General features: G+C 45.5%; 1 protein-coding gene across 1 annotated transcript; it reads left to right on the top strand.

Moving 5' to 3' along the window:
• Window positions 1-4,738: 4,738 nt before the first annotated feature.
• Window positions 4,739-20,777, top strand: LOC311105733 (bone morphogenetic protein 2-like; the record flags this gene model as incomplete). The annotated part of the gene is made up of 4 exons (XM_084147945.1): window positions 4,739-4,785; window positions 18,609-18,958; window positions 19,603-20,270; window positions 20,331-20,777. Exons 2-4 carry the CDS (start codon window positions 18,616-18,618, stop codon window positions 20,775-20,777), a joined length of 1,458 nt encoding a protein of 485 aa, XP_084004071.1. The 5' UTR covers window positions 4,739-4,785; window positions 18,609-18,615.
• Between the last annotated feature and the right edge of the window lie 3,233 nt (window positions 20,778-24,010).

The following is a 24,010-nucleotide window of genomic DNA, read 5'->3' as shown; positions in this document are numbered from 1 at the left end:
TGTTCTAGAAAATTCTCAGCAACAAAACAGTGATCAAATTAAGATCCTACATCTGTAAGTAAAACTTGCCTATTTTCAATGGATTTTTTTCTGCCAATATTGCTACAAAATTACCAGTGCACAGTTAAGCAATAAGGCCAGAAGAGGTGTGGTATATGGACAATATACCAAGGCTAAGGGCTGTTCTTATGCATGACGCAACGCGGAGTGCCTGGATACAGCCCTTAGCCGTGGTATATTGGCCATATACCACAAACACCCAATATGCCTTATTGCTATTATAAACTGTTTACAAACATAATTAGAACAGTCAAAATATATGTTCTGTCTTACCTGTTGTATACGGTCTGATATACCATGGCTTTCAGCCAATCAGCATTCAGGGCTCGAACCTCCCAGTTTATAATAGTCTTTAGAGCACACCATCAGCTACAGTTGAAGTCGGAGGTTTACATACACTTAGGTTGGAGTCATTAAAACTTGTTTTTCAACCACTCCATGAATTTCTTGTTAACAAACTATAGTTTTGGGAAGTTGGTTAGGACATCTACTTTGTGCATGACACAAGTAATTTTACCAACACTTGTTTACAGACAGATTATTTCACTTATAATTCACTGTATCACAATTCCAATGGGTCAGAAGTTTACATACACTAAGTTGACTGACTTTAAACAGCTTGGAAAATTCCAGAAAATGATGTCATGGCTTTAGAAGCTTCTGATAGGCTAATTGACATCATTTGAGTCAATTGGAGGTGTACCTGTGGATGTATTTCAAACTCAGTGCTTCTTTGCTTGACATCATGGGAAAATCAAAAGAAATCAGCCAAGACCTCAGAAAAAAAATTGTAGACCTCCACAAGTCTGGTTCATCCTTGGGAGCAATTTCCAAACGCCTGAAGGTACTACGTTCATCTGTAAAAACAATAATACGCAAGTATAAACACCATGGGACCACGCAGCCGTCATACCGCGCAGGAAGGAGACGCGTTCTGTCTCCTAGAGATGGACATACTTTGGTGCGAAAATTGCAAATCAATCCCAGAACAACAGCAAAGGACCTTGTGAAGATGCTGGAGGAAACAGGTACAAAAGTATCTATATCCACAGTAAAACGAGTCCTATATCGACATAACCTGAAAGGCCGCTCTGCAAGGAAGAAGCCACTGCTCCAAAACCGCCATAAAAAAGCCAGACTACGGTTTGCAACTGCACATGGGGACAAAGATCGTACTTTTTGGAGAAATGTCCTCTGGCCTGATGAAACAAAATTAGAAATGTTTGGCCATAATGACCATCGTTATGTTTGGAGGAAAAAGGGGGTGCTTGCAAGCCGAAAAACACCATCCCAACTGAGAAGCACGGGGGTGGCAGCATGCTGTGGGGGTACTTTGCTGCAGGAGGGATTGGTGCACTTCACAAAATAGATGGCATCATGAGGAAGGAAAATTATGTGGATATATTGAAGCAACATCTCAAGACATCAGTCAGGAAGTTAAAGCTTGGTCGCAAATGGGTCTTCCAAATGGACAATGACCCCAAGAATACTTCCAAAGTTGTGGCAAAATGGCTTAAGGACACCAAGGTCAAGGTATTGGAGTGGCCATCACAAAGCCCTGACCTCAATCCTATAGAACATTTGTGGGCAGAACTGAAAAAGCGTCTGCAAGCAAGGAGGCCTACAAACCTGACTCAGTTACACCAGCTGTCAGGAGGAATGGGCCAAAATTCACCCAACTTATTGTGGGAAGCTTGCGGAAGGCTACCCGAAACGTTTGACCCAAGTTAAACAATTTAAAGGCAATGCTACAAAATACTAATTGAGTGTATGTAAACTTCTGACCCACTGGGAATGTGATTTAAAAAATAAAAGCTTAAATAAATATTCACATTCTTAAAATAAAGTGGTGATCCTAACTGACCTAAAACAGGGAATTTTTACTAGGTTTAAATGTCAGGAATTGTGAAAAACTGATTTTAAATGTATTTGGCTAAGGTGTATGTAAACTTCCGACTTCAACTGTATCTTATATAATTACTTACAGAGTGACGTCAAAGAATGTGTGTCATGCACTGTGTGTGCAGTTCTAACTGAGTTTAATGAGGAGGTTACCTGAGCAAACAGATGTTTAGTTGGGCACAGATAAGGAGTGCGGTTTCGACCACTTGTTTGGAACTTTATCGCAGATATAAAGTGGCTCGTAAATTCTCCCATTATCGCCTGAGAAGCATTTATGCTCAAGCTGAACAGCTCTAGTTCAGCTGTTTGTGTTATTGCTGAGGCCAAGGATCACGCCATCGTCTATAACGTCTTTACTGCTCTTCTCCCCCCTCACTTCCTGCTTTTACGCCTAGGCTATTTTCAGTCCCACCTGACTCTACAATCCATCATCTTTAATTCAGCGATTAATTGAGCAGTAACATGGATGCGATGTCTCTAGATAGTTGTCAGCCGTCTTGAAGTTCAATTAATCAAACCACAACAGAATTAGGCCCTTGTGTGGAAGGTCCATTTCTTTGTTGACCTTTCCTATTTCAGACACACCAAGGGGCAACAATGTTCATACAGTACAGTATGTGTACATTAAGTGTGTGTGCTGAACGCTACAGTACACCATGTTGATAATATATGTAACAATTTGAAGTGAAGAGTACAGAGGGATCAAGGACCCTAGTCTCTGTCCCCTCTCCTCCAAATGTGACTCCAGTCAGTGTAGTGGACAGGAAAAGGATTGAGAAATGGTGGGGGGAAGACTCCGGTCAGCTTGTTAAGAGAGCGGTGAGGTATTACTTTAAAAGCTCCTCCACCCCCGTCGGAATGTGAAGGGGGACGTGGGACAGCGGACGTCTTTTCCAGAGGATGGGAAACCTGGAGGAAGAAGTGGAGTTACCACTGCTCTTGTGAGGAAGGGTCCTTACAGTAGCCTACTCTGACTGAAGGGTCCATATGTAGCAGATGGGAGTCTGTGAAACTCACTCCTCAGCCTGAAGTATCCCCACTTGCAATGCCAAATAGCTAGCTTTTCGATGGCATAATTGGGAAAGACACTTCAGGAGGGTGGTCACGTGTGTTTGCAAGGCAGGGGTCCTGGGTTCGAGCCTCTGTAAGAGCTGAATCAGGAGGAAGCAATACTCCTTTACACATAAAGTAGCCTACTCACTGAAGGGTCCATACTGTAGCCTACTCACTGACAGACTGGACAGGATAATGTTATGGTCTCACCAAACATGTAACAGCATGTGTTGCTTCCTAGTGTCCTCTTATTTGATTAGAATGTCCTCACGAATCCAGAGGTACTATGAAAAATACTGTACGTCATGATCAAAGCAAATACTGCTGTGAAATATACTGTATGTAATTACAGTGTAATTGTTCAGATGACGCAGATAACATTAGATAACTGTCCTGTAAATTGTCTGAGCCCACAGATGGGAAGGCGTGTGTGTTGTCCCTCTGGCCCAGGGTAATTCATCAGACTGGGTGAATTGATGGGAGTTGGGGCTGTGTGTGTGTTTGGGACGGGGAGGAAGGGGCAGAGGGACGGGAAAGCAAGTGATTCTCCAGATGAAATCTAATATGTGAGACGATACATCCTAAAGAGACGTTTCCTCATAGCCCTGCCCGATGAATACCAATTTGGTGGCCACTGCTGGAAGGTCGATTGCACCTTGCTCCATCCAATCACATCCCCCAAATTGTAGTGACTTTATCCTCCCCTATGAGTCATCCATTCATACCTTGGTCTGGTAACAGAATATGTTTGGTCTTATTCAATCACATACTCCTGAAATGATCATGGGGATTGTATTGTCTGTGATCATGTCAGCATGTTAGCTGATAATGAAAATGGTGTCAATGAAAATCAGTGGGTGAGATAGTAAAAGTAATAATGGAAAATAATTTGCTAGTCCACCCTGACCTTATCTCTAACAGTGTGTGTGTGTGTGTGTGTTTGATGGTAGTGGGGGTGGTATGACATAGTGACAAATGGTCAGGAAAGTAATTTAGAGTTAAGCTGAGTTTACCAGCTGGAGACAGAGAGAGAGAAAAAAGAGAGAGAGAGAGAGAGAGAGAGAGAGAGAGAGAGAGAGAGAGAGAGAGAGAGAGAGAGAGAGAGAGAGAGAGAGAGAGAGAGAGAGAGAGAGAGAGAGAGAGAGAGAGAGAGAGAGAGAGAGAGAGAGAGAGAGAGAGGGGGGGGGGGGAAAGGGGAGGAGAGACAAAAAGAGAATGAGAGAGGAAGGGAGACACATTTAGGAAGCTGAGGACAAGAGGGAATCTTTTTGCCGGTTACAGAAAACTCTCCAGACTAATTTTTCTTGTGCCGGTCCATACAGTAGATATATTGCGTGTCTAATTTTCTCTCTGTGTCTGAGCAGAGGTGGAAGTGTAGGCGACAGAGAGAGGGAGTTGCCTGTTTGAAGAGGTCAGGCAGGCAGGGGAAAGCCGGTGGATCTTTTTTTAAGAGGCCGCTTATTTGAAACTGACAACAGGATGAGAGGGTGAGTGAGAGGGGAGAACCCAGCAGTACAGGGAGAGAACCATGGAGAGTACAGCGTCCTCATCCACAGCCCACTCACAGAGGAGACACGGACACAGGATAACCTAAGAGAGAGAAACAGAGATAGAGAGAGAGAAAGAGGGGGAAGGAAGGAGAGAGGAAGAGAGGTAAAGAGTTTACTTTGTCCATTCTGTCCAACGGAGAGGGAGCGAGAGACGACGGTTCGTAACACTGGAGCTCAAGGATAAACCATGGACTCTGCACACCTCCTACCACGCCTGGACGTGAGTATTGCACACTCACACACACATACGTAAACACACACATATACATGTATGCCAAGCCAACTCTGCCTGGCCACGGGAACTTCACTACTCAAACCATTAGCCACTCTAGGGAAAACAAACACATGCTCGCATACACGCAGATGCTGGCATATTGTGTTGCTCTCAATCAAACGCTTGTAAGCGAGGGTCCAAGAATAATGTGACTATTGTGTTTTCAGAAGACACAATGTAACTTACTTCTCTGTAGGAGTGTAAAGGCTTGAACTATTCCTCAGTGTTAATGGTAAACATAGCTTTAATGTGAACCATTGCTGTTTTTGTCTTTTCCACCTCAGTCTGTGTCGACAGGACGTGTGAAGTATTTGATGTGTCTGATGTCACGTGTCGTGCATGTCACTGTTTCCACCAATGCTTCTGCAATGTTCTGCCTCCGCAAGCCTCCTGTTAACCAAAACACAGCCTCCTGGTGTCTGTCGCTTAACTCCCTGACTCTCAAATCATCTGAACAGCTCTGAGTGAAATGTATGGATTACAGCGAGAAACGGCGTGAACACTGAGGCATACAGTTGTGAATGTCCTAGTTGAAATAGATGAAGATATACAAGGGCTGAAAAGCTTCCAGTGACTTACAGTCCTGGTTGAAATAGATGGAGTTAAAGGTGACCTGTTGATGTCCTGCACTGTATGTGCTAGTTAGACTCTTTTGAGAATGTACCTGGGAATGAACGTCCTGGCAGTGGTTACTACTGTACTGTACATTGTGTGTCTGGCTAATGTCTTTCCAAGGGTACAGGTAGCTAATGTTCTAAATAAATCAAATGTAATTTGTCATATGCTTCGTAAACAACAGGTGTAGACTAAAAGTGAAATGCTTACTTACGGGTCCTTTTTGAACAATGCAGAGTTAAAGATAAATATATTTTATAGAAATAGTGACAGGAGGAAAAAAATAACAGTGAATAACGAATAACAATAACGAGTCAAAATAACATGCTATATACAGAGAGTACCAGTACTGAGTTGATGTGTAGGGGTATGAGGTAATTGAGGTAGATATGTACATATTGGTAGGGTTAAAGTGACTAGGCAACAGAATAGATAATAGACAGTAGTAGTAGCGCATGTGGTGAGTGTGAAAGTGTGTGTGTGTATGTGCGTGTGTGTGTGGTGTCAGTATACAAGTGTGCCCGTCTTATATGTGTGTGGGCATATGTAGCGTGTATGTATGTGTTGGGGTGTGAACATAGTCAGTGCACGAGAGTTAGTGCGAAAAAGGGGCAATGCAGGTTGTCCGGGTAGCCATTTGATTAGCTATTTAGCAGTCTTCTTTAGCGATCTTATGGCTTGGGGGTAGAAGTTGTTCAGGGTCCTGTTGGTTCCAGACTGGCACTGCTTGCCGTGTGGTAGCAGAGAGAACAGTCTGTGGCTTGGGTGGCTGGAGTCTTTGACACATTTTTGGGCCTTCCTCTGACACTGCCTGGTATAGAGGTGCTGGATGGCAGGGAGCTCGGCCCCAGTGATGTACTGGACCATACTCACCACCCTCTGTAGAGCCTAGAAGTTGCAGTTTCTGGCGATGTTGTGAGAGTGTTGGTTGGTTCCCCAGTAGCTGGAAAGTGTCTGGTCTACTCCAATTCACCTTAGGGAGCCTGATCGTCTGCTGTCATCTCAACCCTGGCAGCAGACACTGCATTCTCTTCCTCCTCTGTGTGTGTGTGTGTGTTTGTGTGTGTGTGTGTGTGTCCAAGAATATGACATTTTTTGAGATTGTACGTGTGTTTGTGTGTGTGTGTGTGTGTGTGTGTGTGTGTGTGTGTGTGTGTGTGTGTGTGTGTGTGTGTATGATGCATGTGCAGAGCTATGCATGAAAACATTCTAATCGATTGGCTTTTGTCCATCAAATGCATTCACATATACACAAAACACACATATCTGGTCCTCTTGGCTTGCATTTCCATGTACGTGTTTGCACTCTGCCTGCGTGGTGCATACGTGTGGAGCTGTGCATTGTGGGCAGTAATTACCATAAAGGTTTGTTGAGGAAGGTGAGCGGCGGGCTGAAGTCTGGGCTGCCCGTGTCATTAGCCTCTTAATCGCCCCCAGCTGGGATAAATTATAATACACTCTAATAAAACCACACTGCAGGCTACCAGGAATATTATTCTAATGATTTCAACTGTCATGCTTAGGAAAATGTCGCTACATACATTTTTCACTCTTACATCCTATCTTCAGCCTCATACATTAAATCATAAAGCAGTGAATGCAGTAGTCGTTAGAAAACTCTGTCGTGTGTTAGCGGTGTATAGAGAGGTGTGAGGAACATTCCAGATGCATTAGGTGTAGGTGTGTAGGTTTCAGATGATTATGAGAATGTTCCACAGAGATGCGGGTTGAGCAAGTTATAAAAAACAACGTTCTTGGAATGTGTGTTTGTGAGCTTGTATAAAAGCTGAAGAACAGAGGCACAACCAGGTACTTTCCGCAGGTGCTGGAGTTGTAGGCAAACCCATGGAAAACAGAAAGGAAAACGCCACACACTGCTGCTCATACTCCCAGGTGATTTTATTTATAACAACGTTTCCACCCTTAGGTCTTCATCAAGCATCCATATCCCAGGTGGGGGTGGAAGGTCCTATATACAGTGCATTTGGAAAGTATTCAGAGCCCTTGACTTTTTCTAAATGTTGTTACGTTACAGTCTTATTCTAAAATGTATTACATTATTTTTTTCCCTCATCAATCTACACACAATACCCCATAATGACAAAGCGAAAACAGGTTGGTACACATTTTTGCAAATGTATTAAAAAAACAAAAACAGATACCTTATTTACATAAGTATTCAGACCCTTTGCTATGAAACACGAAATTGAGTGTCCACCTGTGGTAAATTCAATTGATTGGACATGAGGTCCCACAGTTGACAGTGCATGTCAGAGCAAAAACTAAGCCATGAGGTCGAAGGAATTGTCCATAGAGCTCCGAGACAGGATCGTGTCGAGGCACAGATCTGAGGAAAGGTACCAAAAAATGTATCCAAAAACACAGTGGCCTCCATAATTCTTAAATGGAAGAAGTTTGGAACCACCAAGACACTTCCTAGAGCTGTCCGCCCGGCCAAACTGAGAAATCGGGGGGAAAGGGCCTTGGTCAGGGAGGTGACCAAGAACCTCATGGTCACTCTGTCAGAGCGCTAAAGTCCCTTTGTGGAGATTTTTATTTTTTTTATTTTTTTATTTCACCTTTATTTAACCAGGTAAGCCAGTTGAGAACAAGTTCTCATTTACAACTGCGACATGGCCATGATAAAGCAAAGCAGTGCGATAAAAACAACAACACAGAGTTACATATGGGGTAAACAAAACATAAAGTCAAAAATACAACAGAAAATATATATACAATGTGTGCGAATGTAGTAAGTTATGGAGGTAAGGCAATAAATAGGCCATAGTGCAAAATAGTTACAATATCGTATTAACACTGGAATGATAGATGTGCAAAAGATGATGTGCAAATAGAGATACTGGGGTGCAAATTAGCTAAATAAATAACAATATGGGGATGAGGTAGTTGGGTGGGCTGACGCTTAAAGTTAGTGAGGGAGATAAGAGTCTCCACCTTCAGAGATTTTTGCAGTTCGTTCCAGTCATTGGCAGCAGAGAACTGGAAGGAATGGCGGCCAAAGGAGGTGTTGGCTTTGGGGATGACCAGTGAGATATACCTGCTGGAGCGCAGACTACGGGTGGGTGTTGCTATGGTGACCAGTGAGCTAACATAAGACGGGGATTTGCCTAACAGTGATTTATAGATTACCTGGAGCCAGTGGGTTTGGTGACGAATATGTAGTGAGGGCCAGCCAACAAGAGCGTACAGGTCACAATGGTGGGTAGTATATGGGGCTTTGGTGACAAAATGGATGGCACTGTGATAGACTACATTGAATTTGCTGAGTAGAGTGTTGGAGGCTATTTTGTAAATGACATCGCCGAAGTCAAGGATCGGTAGGATAGTCAGTTTTACGAGGGCATGTTTGGCAGCATGAGTGAAGGAGGCTTTGTTGCGAAATAAGAAGCCAATTCTAGATCTAACTTTTGATTGGGATGCTTAATGTGAGTCTGGAAGGAGAGTTTACAGTCTAACCAGACACCTAGGTATTTGTAGTTGTCCACATACTCTAGGTCAGACCCGCCAAGAGTAGTGATTCTAGTCGGGTGGGCGGGTGCAAGCAGCGTTCGGTTGAAGAGCATGCATTTAGTTTTACTAGTGTTTAAGAGCAGTTGGAGGCTACGGAAGGAGTGTTGTATGGCGTTGAAGCTCGTTTGGAGGTTTGTTAACACAGTGTCCAATGAAGGGCCAGATGTATACAAAATGGTGTCGTCCGCATAGAGGTGGATCCGAGCGTCACCAGCAGCAAGAGCGACATCATTGATATACACAGAGAATAGAGTCAGCCCGAGAATTGAACCCTGTGGCACCCACATAGAGACGGCCAGAGGTCCAGACAACAGGTCCTCCGATTTGACACATTGAACTCTATCTGAGAAGTAGTTGGTGAACCAGGCGAGGCAGTCATTAGAGAAACCAAGGCTATTTAGTCTGCCAATAAGAATGCAGTGGTTGACAGAGTCGAAAGCCTTGGCCAGGTCGATGTAGACGGCTGTGCAGTACTGTCTTTTATCGATCGCGGTTATAATATCGTTTAGGACCTTGAGCGTGGCTGATGTCACGATCGTCTGAAGGAGCGGACCAATGCGCAGCGTTGCGAGTGAACATGATGACTTTATTATTTAAAGCAACCACGAAGAAAACAACAAATGACGATACGTGAAGTTCAAATACTGATACAGACTAACAGCAACACGGAAACAATAACCCACAAAACAAAGGAGAAAACACACAGAATATATATGGCTCCCAATCAGAGACAACGAGCCGACAGCTGACACTCGCCACCTCCGATTGGGAGTCATAGACCAATCACCACAACACAAACAAAATGAAACTCACCCATCCCCAACACCACCAAATGAAATACACCCAAACACATGAAAATGAACAACCCTGGCTCAATATTCAAAGTCCATAGAGCCAGAGTGTCACAGCTGAGGTGCACCCATGACCAGCTCGGAAACCGGATTGCATAGCGGAGAAGGCACGGTGGGATTCGAAATGGTCGGTGATCTGTTTGTTAACTTGGCTTTCAAATACTTTTGAAAGGCAGGGCAAAATGGATATAGGTCTGTAACAGTTTGGATCTAGAGTGTCACCCCCTTTGAAGAGGGGGATGACCGCAGCAGCTTTCCAATCTCTGGGGATCTCAGACGTTACGAACGAGAGGTTGAACAGGCTAGTAATAGGGGTTGCGATAATTTTGGCAGCTAATTTTAGAAAGAAAGGTTCCAGATTGTCTAGCCCAGCTGATTTGTAGGGGTCCAGATTTTTCAGCTCTTTCAGAACATCAACTGTCTGAATTTGTGTGAAGGAGAAGCGGGGGGGGGGGGGGGGGGGGGGTCATGGGCAAGTTGCAGCGGAGGGTGCAGAGCTGGTGGCCGGGGTAGTGGTAGCCAGGTGGAAAGCATGGCCAGCCGTAGCAAAATGCTTGTTGAAATTCTTGATTATTGTAGATTTATTGGTGGTGACAGTGTTTCCTAGCCTCAGTGCAGTGGGCAGTTGGGAGGAGGTGCTCTTATTTTCCATGGACTTTACAGTGTCCCAAAACTTTTTGGAGTTAGTGCTACAGGATGCATATTTCTGTTTGAAAAGCTAGCCTTTGCTTTCCTAACTGATTGTGTATATTGGTTCCTGACTTCCCTGAAAAGTTGCATATCGCCGGGGCTGTTCGATGCTAATGCAGTATGCCACAGGATGTTTTTGTGCTGGTCAAGGGCAGTCAAGTCTGAGGAGAACCAGGGGCTATATCTGTTCTTAGTTCTGAATTTTTTGAATGGGGCATCCTTATTTAAGATTGAGAGGAAAGCACTTTTATAGAACAACCAGGCATCCTCTACTGACGGAATGAGGTCAATATCCATCCAGGATACCCGGGCCAGGTCAATTAGAAAGGCCTGCTCACTAAAGTGTTTTAGGGAGCGTTTGACAGTGATGAGGGGTGGTCATTTGACCGCGGACCCATTACGGACGCAGGCAATAAGGCAGTGATCGCTGAGATCCTGGTTGAAGACAGCGGAGGTGTATTTAGAGGGTAAATTTGTCAGGATGATATCTATGAGGGTGCCCATGTTTACAGATTTAGGGTTGTACCTGGTAGGTTCGTTGATAATATGTGTGAGATTGAGGGCAATCTAGTTTAGAGTGTAGGTTGACGGGGTGTTAAACATATCCCAGTTTAGGTCACCAAGCAGTATGATCTCTGAGGATAGATGGGGGGCAATCAGTTCACATATGGTGTCCAGGGCACAGCTCGGGGCTGAGGGGGGTCTGTAGCAAGTGGCAACAGTGAGAGACTTATTTCTGGAAAGGTGGATTTTTAGAAGTAGAAGCTCAAACAGTTTGGGCACAGACCTGGATAGTACGATAGAGCTCTGCAGGCTATCTCTACAGTAGATTGTAACCCCACCCCCTTTGGCAGTTCTATCGAGACGGAAAATGTTGTAGTTGGGGATGGAAAGTTCTGCATTTTTGGTGATCTTCCTAAGCCAGGATTCAGACACTGCTAGAACATCAGGGTTGGCGGAGTGTGCTAACACAGTGAATAACTCAAACTTAGGGAGGAGGCTTCGGATGTTAACGTGCAAGAAACCAAGGCTTTTACGGTTACAGAAGTCAACAAATGATAACGCCTGGGGAGTAGGAGTGATACTGGGGGCTACAGGTCCTGGGTTAATCTCTACATCACCAGAGGAACAGAGGAGGAGTAGAATAAGGATACGGCTAAAGGCTTTAAGTACTGGTCTTTTAGTGCGTTGGGTACAGAGAAAAAAAGGGGCAGATTTCCGGGCATTGTAGAATAGATTCAGGGCATTATGTACAGACAAGGATATGGAAGGATATGAGTACAGTGGAGGTAAACCTAAGCGTTGGGTAACGATGAAAGAGATAGCATCACTGGAGGCACCGATTGAGTCGGTCTCTGCGTGTATGGGGGGTGGGACAAAGGCGCTATTTAAGGCAGGTTGAGCTGGGCTGGGGGATCTACAGTGAAATAGTACAATAAGAAATAACCGAAACAGCAATAAGCAAGGCATATTGACATGGGAGAGAGGCATAAAGCAATCACAGGTGTTATTCGAGAGAGCTAAAACAACAGCTGGTAATGGCGACAAAGTTTGGGCTGAGGCTAAACATAAACAGGATGCGGTACCGTATGTCGTAGAAATATTTGACTCAAAAGTAGTCAACTCAAAAATATCTCTCAAGAGACTGAAGCTTTTGAATCCAAAAATTTGACTTTATTATTTGCGTAACGGCTGTCTCTCTTTGGCTCAGAGATCTCTTTTATACACACACAAATGCACAGTCATGTATACATAGCTTATACAGCTACTCCCCTTAAGATAACTGATTAACATCTTTAACTGCCACGCCACTATTATTTTTAAAAGTCCAATAACACATGTTGTTTACTCCAAAAGGCCATGGGTGCTTTTGCCTCTTTCCCTTATCTCATTATATTGGTGACGTGGCTCAGACACTATATTTTACCTTTGACATTTCCCAACATTTTCCTTAATGATACATAAAATATTACCATACGTATAAAGGAACAGTCCAGCAGGCATCAGCTGTATAGTTGAGTTATCATAAGGTCCGGTGAACAGCAATAGGAGAGTTTGGAGGTAGTTCGGGGGCTGCTACAGCACTGGCGAGCAAGAGGCCACGGCTTGCGTGTGCTAGCGGGCCGGGTCTAGCAGATGGATCTTCGTGGTCGACGTCGTAACAGGAAGCCTGTTGAAACCACTCCAGACGATTTCGTCGGCAGACCAGTTGTGCTGGATCGGCGGGGCTCCGTGTCAACACTAGGAGGTCCCGTCCGGTTGACAGAGAGGTAGATAGCCGGGAGATGGGCTCGAGGCTAGCTCAAGGCTGATTAGCCAACAACAACATCCATTTGGTTGCAGCTAGCTAGTTGCGATGATCCGGTGTTAAAGGTCCAGTGATTCAGTGATTCTGGCAGAAAAACCGATATGTTCTGGGTCGATAACGCGCTGTGCAGACAGTGCAGACTGGCCGATAATAGTCCAGGCTAGAGCTGGCTGGTAGGTAGTGCAGGCCACGGACAATGGTGAAAAACCGCTAACGGTGGCTAATAGCAAGTAGCTAGTTAGCTTGCTACTCCCGTCCGGTAGACAGAGAGTTAGATAGCCGGGATATGGGCCTGGCTCGAGGCTAGCTCAAGGCTAACTGGTTCTTGCTTCGGGGGCAGTGGTGATTAGCCAACAGCAACATCCATTCAGTTGCGGCTAGCTAGTTGCGATCCGGTGTTAATGTCCAGTGATTCAGTTATTCCGGCAGAAAATGTGATGTTCTGGGTGAAAACCGCTAACGGTGGCTAATAGAAAGTAGCTAGTTAGCTGGCTAGCTAGTTTCAACTGGAGATTCTAGATTAAAGGTGAGTCAATAATAGAATCTGTTCCACATTGAGTGAGGCGGGTTGCAGGAAAGTATATTTTGTAGAAGGATGAAAAGTGTGATAGGGAAATATGTACGAAAAATACAAAAAAATATACAAAAAACAGGCTATTTACACGGACACACAACAAAGAACACGACCGCACTGCTACGCCATCTTGGATCAGGACAACCATCTCTGCAGCACTCCACCAATAGGGCCTTTATGGTAGAGTGGCCAGACGGAAGCCACTCCTCGGTAAAAGGCACATGACATCCCGCTTGGAGTTTGCCAAAAGGCACCTAAAGACTTTCAGACCATGAGAAACAAGATTCTCTGGTCTGATGAAACCAAGATTGAACTCTTTGGCCTGAATGCCAAGGGTCACGTCTGGAGGAAACCTGGCACCATCCCTATGGTGAAGCATGGTAGTGGCAGCATAATGCTGTGGGGATGTTTTTCAGCTTCAGGGACTGGGAGACTAGTCAGGATCGAGGGAAAGATGAACGGAGCAAAGTACAGAGAGATCCTTGATGAAAACCTGATCCAGAGAGCTCAGGACCTCAGACTGGGGCGAAGGTTCACCTTCCAACAGGACAACGACACTAAGTACACAGCCAAGACAACGCAGGAGTGGCTTCGGGACAAGTCTCTGAATGTCCTTGAGTTGCCCAGCCAGAGCTCAGACTTGAACCCGATCTAACATCTCTGGAGAGACTTGAAAATAGCTGTGCAGCGACGCTCCCCATCCAACCTGACAGAGATTGAGAGGATCTGCACTGAAGAATGGGAGAAACTCCCCAAATACAGGTGTGCCAAGATTGTAGCGTCATACCCAAGAAGACTTGAGGCTGTAATAGCTGCCAAAATTGCCGAAGTACTGAGTAAAGGGTCTGAATACTTATGTAAATAGAATATATTTCAGTTTTTTATTTAGCAAACATTTTTAAAAACCTGTTTTTGCTTTGTCATTATGGGGTATTGTGTGTAGAGTGATGAGGGGGGAAAAAACAATTTAATCAATTTTAGAATAAGGCTGTAACCTAACAAAATGTGGAAAAAGTCAAGGGTCTGAATACTTTCCGAAGGCACTCAGTGACATCACGTCAATATTCAATTAGCATAAAAAACACAATAATTTGGATATTTTGAAACTATAAAAATGGTTTCAAGTCGAACTCCTGGTTAAGTCCAAGAGGAGACCAAGTGTGTTGAGCCTGTGGATCCAGGCAATGAGCAGCAGTGTGCAGCGTTTTCCTTTCTGTTTGTGAGCTTGCACATGTTTGTGTGTGTGTAGTATGACATGGGCAGAGAGCATGTGTGTATGTGTGTGTTAGAGAGCAAGAGAGAGGGAGGGAGGGAGAGGGAGAGAAGGAATCTTGGAAAAGAAACACGGGAAGAACAACAGGAAGGGAAAGTGCGTAACACGAAGACAGCGGCCACGGATAAATCAGCCGGCTGCGGTGACACTGGGCCCTCTCGCCCAGCATCACTCGGCAGCACTCTTCCGCAAAAACACCATTCATTTAGAGGGCTTAGGAAAAAGACCAACACAAGGGGGAGAGAAATAAAGAGAAAAATAAAAATAGAGATTGGGAAAGAGAGAGACATGCAGATAAAGAAGAATGGAGAGACAGGGAACACATAGGGGGGGGGGGGGGGGGGGGTCAGAGGAAAGAGATATGGAAAAGGACAAGTGGTGATAGAGAGACAGCTTCAAAAAGAGAGAAGGGGAATAGATATCTGTATATCTTCCCTTCTCTCTCTTTCACTCTGTATATCTTCTTCCCTTCATTCTCTATAATGCTCTCTCTATCACACCTTGTCCTTTTCCATCTGTCTTTCCTCTGCCCCCCAAAGAAGCTATACAGAGACAGGAAAGAAATGGAGAGGGAGTAAGAGAGAATGAGGGGGACAGATAAACAGAAAGTGAGGGATTGATGCAGAGACAAATTAAGGAGATAAAGAGGGACTAAGAAAAGGAGAGAATAAAAGAGAGCGCGGGAAAGAGACAGAGAGAGAGGGAAAGAGATACACTTATGTTGGTCTGTTTTCATCTGTGAGTTCAGAGGGCCAGCGAGCAGACCGCCCTGCCTGATTACCGCCCATCTCTCGTCTGCGTGCGCCTGGGGTCACGCTACCGTCTCCTCTGGGTCAGACACCATCTAATATGTCTGAGAGCACCCCCTCTCCCCCTACCCTCTCTCTCCACCTCATCTCTCACCTCCCCCGGAAGACTTGATTAGTCCAGTTTCAGCGGAGGGAGAGAGGGGGATGGCGAGAAAGCGGGTCGACGGAGAGGGGGGCGGGTCGACGGAGAGGGGGGCGGGTCGACGGAGAGGGGGGCGGGTCGACGGAGAGGGGGACGGGTCGACGGAGAGGGGGGCGGGTCGACGGAGAGGTGGGCGGGTCGACGCAGATAATGAGGCCAAATGAAGTTTAGGAGCTTTTCTCCCAGTTTAGATTAGCTGGAGAAACACGGGGAGATGGGTGGATGTGCTCTCGATGGATGTACGGCAGGGTGTCCTCTGACTCCCCCCCAACCACCACCTTCACCCTCCTCCCACTTCTGCAACTAACCTTTGAACCTTCATTAAGAGGTGGGGGGGTCCTTAATCTAGTTTACGAGCTATAGGACGCCATGGGAATGGCTGTACAGTTGTGGCTCTCTAATCTCTAATCGTCCTCTAATTCTCCTGTAGCGTTGCCTCAGGTGGAGAAGCATGGGGTGGAGAGACATTACTTGGGGTGGGGCTGCCTAAGTTAATGGATAGTGAACAGAGTCCCACGCTCACAGCTTATTTTCCCAGGGTATTACTGTGTCTGTTCTCTCACACACACACACACACACACACAAACACACACGCAAACAAACACACACACACAAACACACACACAAACACACACCCTGTGACCTCCTTGTAAACCCTACTCTGACACTATGGCATGATTAGCTGTCATTATGGCATCGTTATGTGTTCGTTGTGCCCTAAATGCCTCAGTTATCTTGCTATGTCGGACTTAATCGATTTTCAGCTCAGTACAGATATGAGCTAGGGATAGGCAGGGAGAGATAAGATAAGAAGAAGAGACTGCTTCTCTCTAGTCTGTAGCGAAAAATAGGATGTTGAGATCTATTTTGTTTACATTCATTGAGATGTATCTTTTCTTCTTAGAATAATGATGACATCTATCATTTCTTTAGTTGTAGGAAGTAGGATGATGGTAAAGTAGACAGGTTGAGAGAAGAAAAGTCATGGCCCAGCCCAGGTCTGTCTCTACATGAGCCTCCTAGCTTTGAATGCTTTGAACCAAATCTAGGGTCCGCTTACCCTCCCCCAATCTTAACGGCAAACTGACCTTCTAGTTAAGTGTCCAGGGCCAATTTCATCCTACTTTGAACAATAGACAGGTCAGACACCCCTACCCTGACCCTTGACCTCCTGACTCCAGAGGGCACAAGGTCATTAAGGCCTGTAGGTTATAATTAGTCGCTCAATCATTAACACCTGTACTACAGAGACATGGGGTGGTAACCCGGCTGGCTGGGGTGTTGATGCTATGACCTCCAGCACTGGGCCTTTTCCCGCGCAGCAGACAGGCTAGTTAGCAACTATGGTCTCAAGTATTTGGTTGAAGCTACTGTATAGGTCCATTCAGCAACTAAGCTCTGGAAAGTAAATCAGAGCAATAGAGATATAAAGTACAGTAGCTTCACTAGATATTATTCTCCATTAAAGTCAACTAACTTTAGTTAATTTATGGTTTTAGCAGTACTACTATTTTAGTTATCCTAAATCACACACACACACACACACACACACACACACACACACACACACACACACACACACACACCACACACACACACACACACTGAATATAGTCTCTGCTTAATCACTCGTATCCCCCTGTGCTTGAGTTTCCTAGGAGATGGGGCTTTGGCAACACATAGCAATAAATTAACAATACGGAAAACAAAGTGGTGCTGTTTTTACAGCCATGTGTATCCAGCAAACAACTCCAGCAGTACATTTCTTGATATCGCACCTGCATTACTGAATAATAGCCTGATGAGCAGTGTGTGAATTACAGGGGGGGGGGGGGGGGGGGGGGGGGGTGTTCTTTGGGGGGTTTCTAATTTAACCATTCTCCTATTTGTTTAAAATGCAAGTTTGTACTGCTACAGTGGTAAATAAGCTTATTCCAAATTCATCTAACACCCCCACCTCTCTGTCATGGTTTAAGGCCAGTGACAGTTGATTCAGGTTATTTTAATCACATTCATCTCTCTACTCAGCCTGTCTGCCTCTCTCTCTGTCTCTGTCTTTGTCTCTCTGCCTCAATCTCTGTCTTGAGCTTTCACTAGCAAACTTGCAACATTGTATCGACTGGGTCCAGCCCACTAGCAAACTTGCAGCATTATTAACTGGGTCCAGCCCGCTAGCGAACTTACATAATTGTTTCAACTGGGCCCTCACAGTTACCCGCTTTGAACAAACATAGCTTTATTTGCGTCCCGTATTTCAGCCCCTTTTCAGATGTCCCAACTTTTCTTTTGACAAAAAAGGTACATTTGTCAGCAAGACGCATCAATTAATTCAGGCTACAAGAGTTTAGTACTAATGACAATTGCCGAATGTCATAAAACGTTTTGATGTTTTGTAAAAGATGTCTCTTTCCATTAATCAAATGGCAGAGCACTGTCTGGATGCTGGAATTATTTTGGAGTGGACGAACATGCGCAGGTAGCCTACTTTTTAAAGGGATTTGTTTGACAATCAGATGAAAACATAATGACTGGTTGTGTTCAAGCCACATTAAAAGGTAATACATGTTTACTGTTAAAATACATGTCTTTACTATTAGGCCCATAACATTTTTAGGAGGTAGGAAGTCCTCTGAATGTCACGGTATGATTCACACTTTGCTGATGAGGAATTAGTATGGTGGGGACTGGGAGAGGAGAAAACAAGCTGATGATATATTGGTAGTAGTTTCTCTCATAGGATTTAAGTTGTGAGTAGTGGTATTTCAATCCCCCACTCCAATTTACTGAAAAATACATTAAACATATGGTATAAGAATCTCAATGAACACTTGTGACTTTAAAGAGCACCACTGGAAGCGTCAAAAAGTGACAGACTTAAGCGTTCCGTTACGTTTCCTCTCCTCCCTGAAATAAACCCTAACTTCACTCCTCTCCTCACCCTCTCCTCCCCCACTCCTCCCCCTCTCCCTCATGTAGATTCACCATGTTCCCTGCTAACCTCTTGGTCCTGATGGTCCTGCTGCTACCTCAAGCCTCGTCTGGTCGCCAGGGCGGAGCCACCGAGCCCGATGGCAGTGTGCCATTGTTGTCATCACCACCATCCCCCCTAGAGCCCAGCCTGGCCCAGACCATCCAGAACCTGCTGCTGAGCCGCCTGGGCCTGCAGTCCCACCCCAACCCCCGGCCAGGTGCGCCCATCCCCCAGTACATACTGGACCTCTATCGCTTCCACTCCCAGCAGTACCACCTAGTCCAGGATCCACACTTCAGCTACCCCAGCCAGCATGTCCAGGAGGCCAACACCGTACGCAGCTTCCACCACACAGGTAACATTACACATGGGCCCATATCCCTAAAGCATCTCCGAGTAGGAGTGCTGATCTAGGATTAGTTTAGCCTTTTAGATGATAATGAATAAGATCATATGGACAGATCCTAGATCAGCACTCCTAATCTGAGCCGCTTTGTGGATAGTTTGCAACTGTTTGGTATCAGTTCCACAATATGTTTTTAATGGACACTGTTCTACACATTCCATTTCTAGTTTCAGTCAGGGTTAGATGGCATTGATGACGACAGGGCTGTGATACCCAGTCTCTTTCTGTTATGACTCCGCCTTAGCAGTTAGTAGGCTCCAAATTCAGACCATCTATTTTCCATTTGATAACATGGATGTTTCCATAACACCCACAAGCTAACCAGCAACAAGTGGAGGTCCTATTCTGATGCTAGTGTGTACAAAGAAAAGCTTATCTATGTTCATGGCACGGAATGTGTCTGACATTTAAAGTCAAGGGTTGACAGGTCAATTTACCTTGTATTTGACATTGTGAGATTACAATGTTTGATTTACAAAATCCTATAAGAGAGACCTACTGCGGAGGACATCAATTTTGTTTTACAAATTGAACCTTCTTCTTTGAACTATCTTAACCTCTCTCTCTCTCCCTCCCTCTCTCCTCTATCTCAGATTCTACCAGTTCCTCACTCCCCCTTGAAAAGAGGCAGACCACTACGAGCAACAACAGGGTGCCCATCTCCTTCAATGTGTCCTCCATCCCCCAGGATGAGCGTGTGGTGTCTGCAGAGCTGCGTTTCTTCCGGGGTGGTGGGGCCAGCCTAGGCCCCGGGGCCCACAGGGTCAGCCTGTTCCTCTATGGAGGCACTGGGGACTCTGAGTCTGAGCCCACTCTGCTGGAGTCACGGCTCCTCACAGGGGCCCCCAGCACCAAGCCAGCTGGCTCCTGGGAGGCCTTCAGCCTCAGCACCAAACTATTTCTGGGGGCCCACGCTCGGACTGGCAGCCTGGCCTTCCTCCTGGAGGTGACCCCTCTGGGTAACACCACCCTCCTCACCCCCCCTGACCATGACGCTCTACCACTCTCCACTGGGGAGGAAGGACGCAGAGAGGGACACCTGAGGGTGCGCAGGTCTCTGGGACAGGATGAGCACAGCTGGGCACGAGAGAGACCCCTGCTGGTTACTTACAGCCATGACGGGCGCGGGGAGCCACTAGCCGCCCATGGCCGGAGAACCTCCGGCACTGCCCAGAGGATGAGGGGGAGGAAGGGGGCCAGAGAAAGGGGCAGGAGCAACAGCAAGGACCGGGAAAGGGACAGGGACAGAGACAAGGACAGGGAAAGGAACAGGGACAGGGACAGGGACAGGGACAGGGACAGGGACAGGGACAGGGACAGGGACAGGGACAGGGACAGGGACAGGGACAGGGACAGGGACCGGAGCGCCAGCCCTGGCTGGGGCGGTAGCTGGAACGAGGGTGGAAGGGTGAAGCGTAATGGCGGCCGCGCAGCGAAACTGAAGCGTCTGTCCCACGCCCGCTGCCACCGCCACCCGCTCTACGTGGACTTCAAAGACGTGGGCTGGAACAAGTGGATTGTGGCGCCTAGCGGCTACGACGCCTTCTTCTGCCTGGGGGAGTGCCGCTTCCCGCTGGCCGACCACATGAACTCATCCAGCCACGCCATGGTGCAGACTCTGGTGAACTCGGTGAACGGAGCTGTGCCGCGGGCCTGCTGCGTGCCCACCGCCCTCAGCCCCATCGCCATGCTCTACCTGGACCCACAGGACCGCGTGGTGCTCAAAAACTACCAGGACATGGTGGTGGAGGGCTGTGGATGCCGGTAGTGGGAAACAAAAGAGAGGGAGGGAGGAGAGCGAGGGAAGGAAAGATTGATGAGGTAGTGACAGAGGACAAGGACAGAACCCAGCTCAGCAGAACCATGTGAGACACGAGTACCTGGACCTTGTGGTGGAGGGATGAAAATCCTAGTAGCGGGGGGGGGGGGGGGGGTGAGAAAGAGGGAGAGGACAGGAGAGATGGATGAGGGAGGAAGGGAAGAGAGGGGAATGTAGAACCCAATCCAGCAGGACCAAGTGGTTTCTAAGAAGTACATGGTGTTGGAGGGCCACAGCTGTCAGTAGTGGAAATAAAGAGAGGATAGGGAGGGAGAGAGAGGAAAAACAGACAGAGGAGCCCCCTTAGAACATACAGTGCAGTGCTTCAGAACTACCACATAGTGAGAGAATAAAGAGAAAAGAGAGGGAGAGAAAAACGAAGCAGTCTTCCACATCCCAGTAGGAGTAGAGGATGCTGCTGACAGCAGAAGAGAGGAACGACAACCAGGAGTAGAGGAGAGAATCCTCCCATTAGCCCCACCTCTTCTCCTTCTATAGCACTCCACTCGCTGACCCTCAATGCTCACTCACCAGCCCTCTATGTGTCTGTAATGTGTCTGCATCTGTGTCTCTCCGTGTTCAGTGTGTCGCTCACCTCCTCATTCCAACATTAATCTGTAAAGGAGATGCACTCGATCAGTGGAGTGGAAGACCAAGGGGACTGGCAAGAGATTAAGATATCAGTGCCAGAGGATACTATCTGTACAGTTGAAGTCGGAAGTTTACATACACTTTGGTTGGAGTCATTAAAACTCGTTTTTCAACCACTCCACAAATTTCTTGTTAACAAACTATAGTTTTGGCAAGTCGGTTAGGACATCTACATTGTGCATGACACAAGTAATTTGTCCAACAATTGTTTGCAAACAGATTATTTCACTTATAATTCACTGTATCACAATTCCAGTGGGTCAGAAGTTTACATACACTAAGCTGACTGTGCCTTTAAACAGCTTGGAAAATTCCAGAAAATGATGTCATGGCTTTAGAAGTTTCTGAAAAGCTAAATTACATCATTTGAGTGTATTGGAGGTGTACCTGTGGATGTATTTCAAAGCCTACCTTCAAACTCAGTGCCTCTTTGCTTGACATCATGGGAAAATGAAAAGAAATCAGCCAAGACCTCAGAAAAAAAATTGTAGACCTCCACAAGTCTGGTTCATCCTTGGGAGCAATTTCCAAACGCCTCAAGGTACCACGTTCACCTGTATAAACAATAGTACGCAAGTATAAACACCATGGGACCACGCAGCCGTCATACCGCTCAGGAAGGAGATGTGTTCTGTCTCCTAGAGATGAATGTACTTTGGTGCGAAAAGTGCAAATCAATCCCAGAATAACAGCAAAGGACCTTGTGAAGATCCACAGTAAAATGAGTCCTATATCGACATAACCTGAAAGGCCGCTCAGCAAGGAAGAAGCCACTGCTCCAAAACCGCCATAAAAAAGCCAGACTACGGTTTGCAACTGCACATAGGGACAAAGATCATACTTTTTGGAGAAATGTCCTCTGGTCTGATTAAACAAAAATAGAACTGTTTGGCCATAATGACCATCGTTATGTTTGGAGGAAAAATTGGGCGGCTTGCAAGCCGAAGAAAACCATCCCCGTGAAGCACAGGGGTGGAAGTATCATGCTGTAGGGGTGCTTTGCTGCAGGAGGGACTGGTGCACTTCAGAAAATAGATGGCATCATGAGGAAGGAAAATTATGTGGATATATTGAAGACTCAGTCAGGAAGTTAAAGCTTGTTCGCAAATGGTCTTCCAAGAATTTTGCTACACCCGCTATAACATCTGCTAAACACGTGTATGTGACAAATTAAAATGTGATTTGATTTGAAATGGACAATGACCCCAAGCATACTTCCAAAGTTGTGGCAAAATGGCTTAAGGACAACAAAGTCAAGATATTGGAGTGGCCATCACAAAGCCCTGACCTCAATCCTATAGAACATTTGTGGGCAGAACTGAAAAAGCGTGTGCGAGCAAGGAGGCCTACAAACCTGACTCAGTTACACCAGCTCTGTCAGGAGGAATGGGCCAAAATTCACCCAACTTATTGTGGGACGCTTGTGGAAGGCTACCCGAAACGTTTGACCCAAGTTAAACAATTTAAAGGCAATGCTACCACATACTAATTTAGTGTATGTAAAATTCTGACCCACTTGGAATGTGATGAAAGAAATAAAAGCTGAAATAAATAATTCTCTATACTATTATTCTGACATTTCACATTCTTAAAATAAAGTGGTGATCCTAACTGACCTAAAACAGGGAATATGTACTAAGGTGTATGTAAACTTCTGACTTCAACTGTATTATAAAGAGTGACTTATAGTACAGAGTAAGCTGTCATGTGGCCCATATGAGGAGGATGATACATATAACCTTTGCAATCTGTGACACCGTCCTCAAACTAACTCAGCTAACATATCTGGGCCAATGGACAGCTACTGATCTATCATCAAGCGAGACGTTGATGGACACTCCTCATAGACTGATAGATGTGGATTTCTCAGACAGACAGACAGACAGACAGACAAATTGTCCGCACCAAGCTTGCCGTCATGAGATATTTAAAACCACAACAATAATATGGAGGAATTATTATGCTATTGTTTGAATGTACTACTATCATTATTATTTAAATATTTCCTTTGCAGAGATGAAGAAAATTCAGAAAACTGTTGTCATCAAAGTAATTCCATTAAATGGTAAATCTAACTTAAAAGTCACATTATATATTTAAATAGCAACCACATATGGTGTATTTAACCTTGAAAATATTTAAGATATCTGCTCTCTACAAAGCCACATTTACAGTACCGAAATACATCTAAAACTGGAGCCTGCAGTCCTTATAGTAGCTTTGGTACAGCAAGTTATGGTGGCTTTTGGTGTACTACACATGCAAACACAGTGTGTCATAATGGTGTAGTCATAAGCTCAAGAAATAGCACATATCAAGGCTCTATGTATTGCATTCTACAGAATCATGTAACAAGAACACAATGTCATCATCACCACAGATGTGTTTGCTAGCAGTGTGCATGTTTAAAAAAAGAACGGTTAATGTTAAAGCTGTTGATTTCCAGTGCCTTTTGAGGGGCTTTGCAGGTGTTCTCCTGTTATGAGTTGAGTATTTTGAGTATCTTTCCAGTGATTTGCTTTTCCCTCTAT

This window comes from Coregonus lavaretus (genome assembly GCF_964263955.1).
Source record: "Coregonus lavaretus genome assembly, chromosome: 30".
Lineage (NCBI taxonomy): Eukaryota > Metazoa > Chordata > Actinopteri > Salmoniformes > Salmonidae > Coregonus > Coregonus lavaretus.
This window is presented reverse-complemented; position numbering and strand designations above follow the sequence as displayed.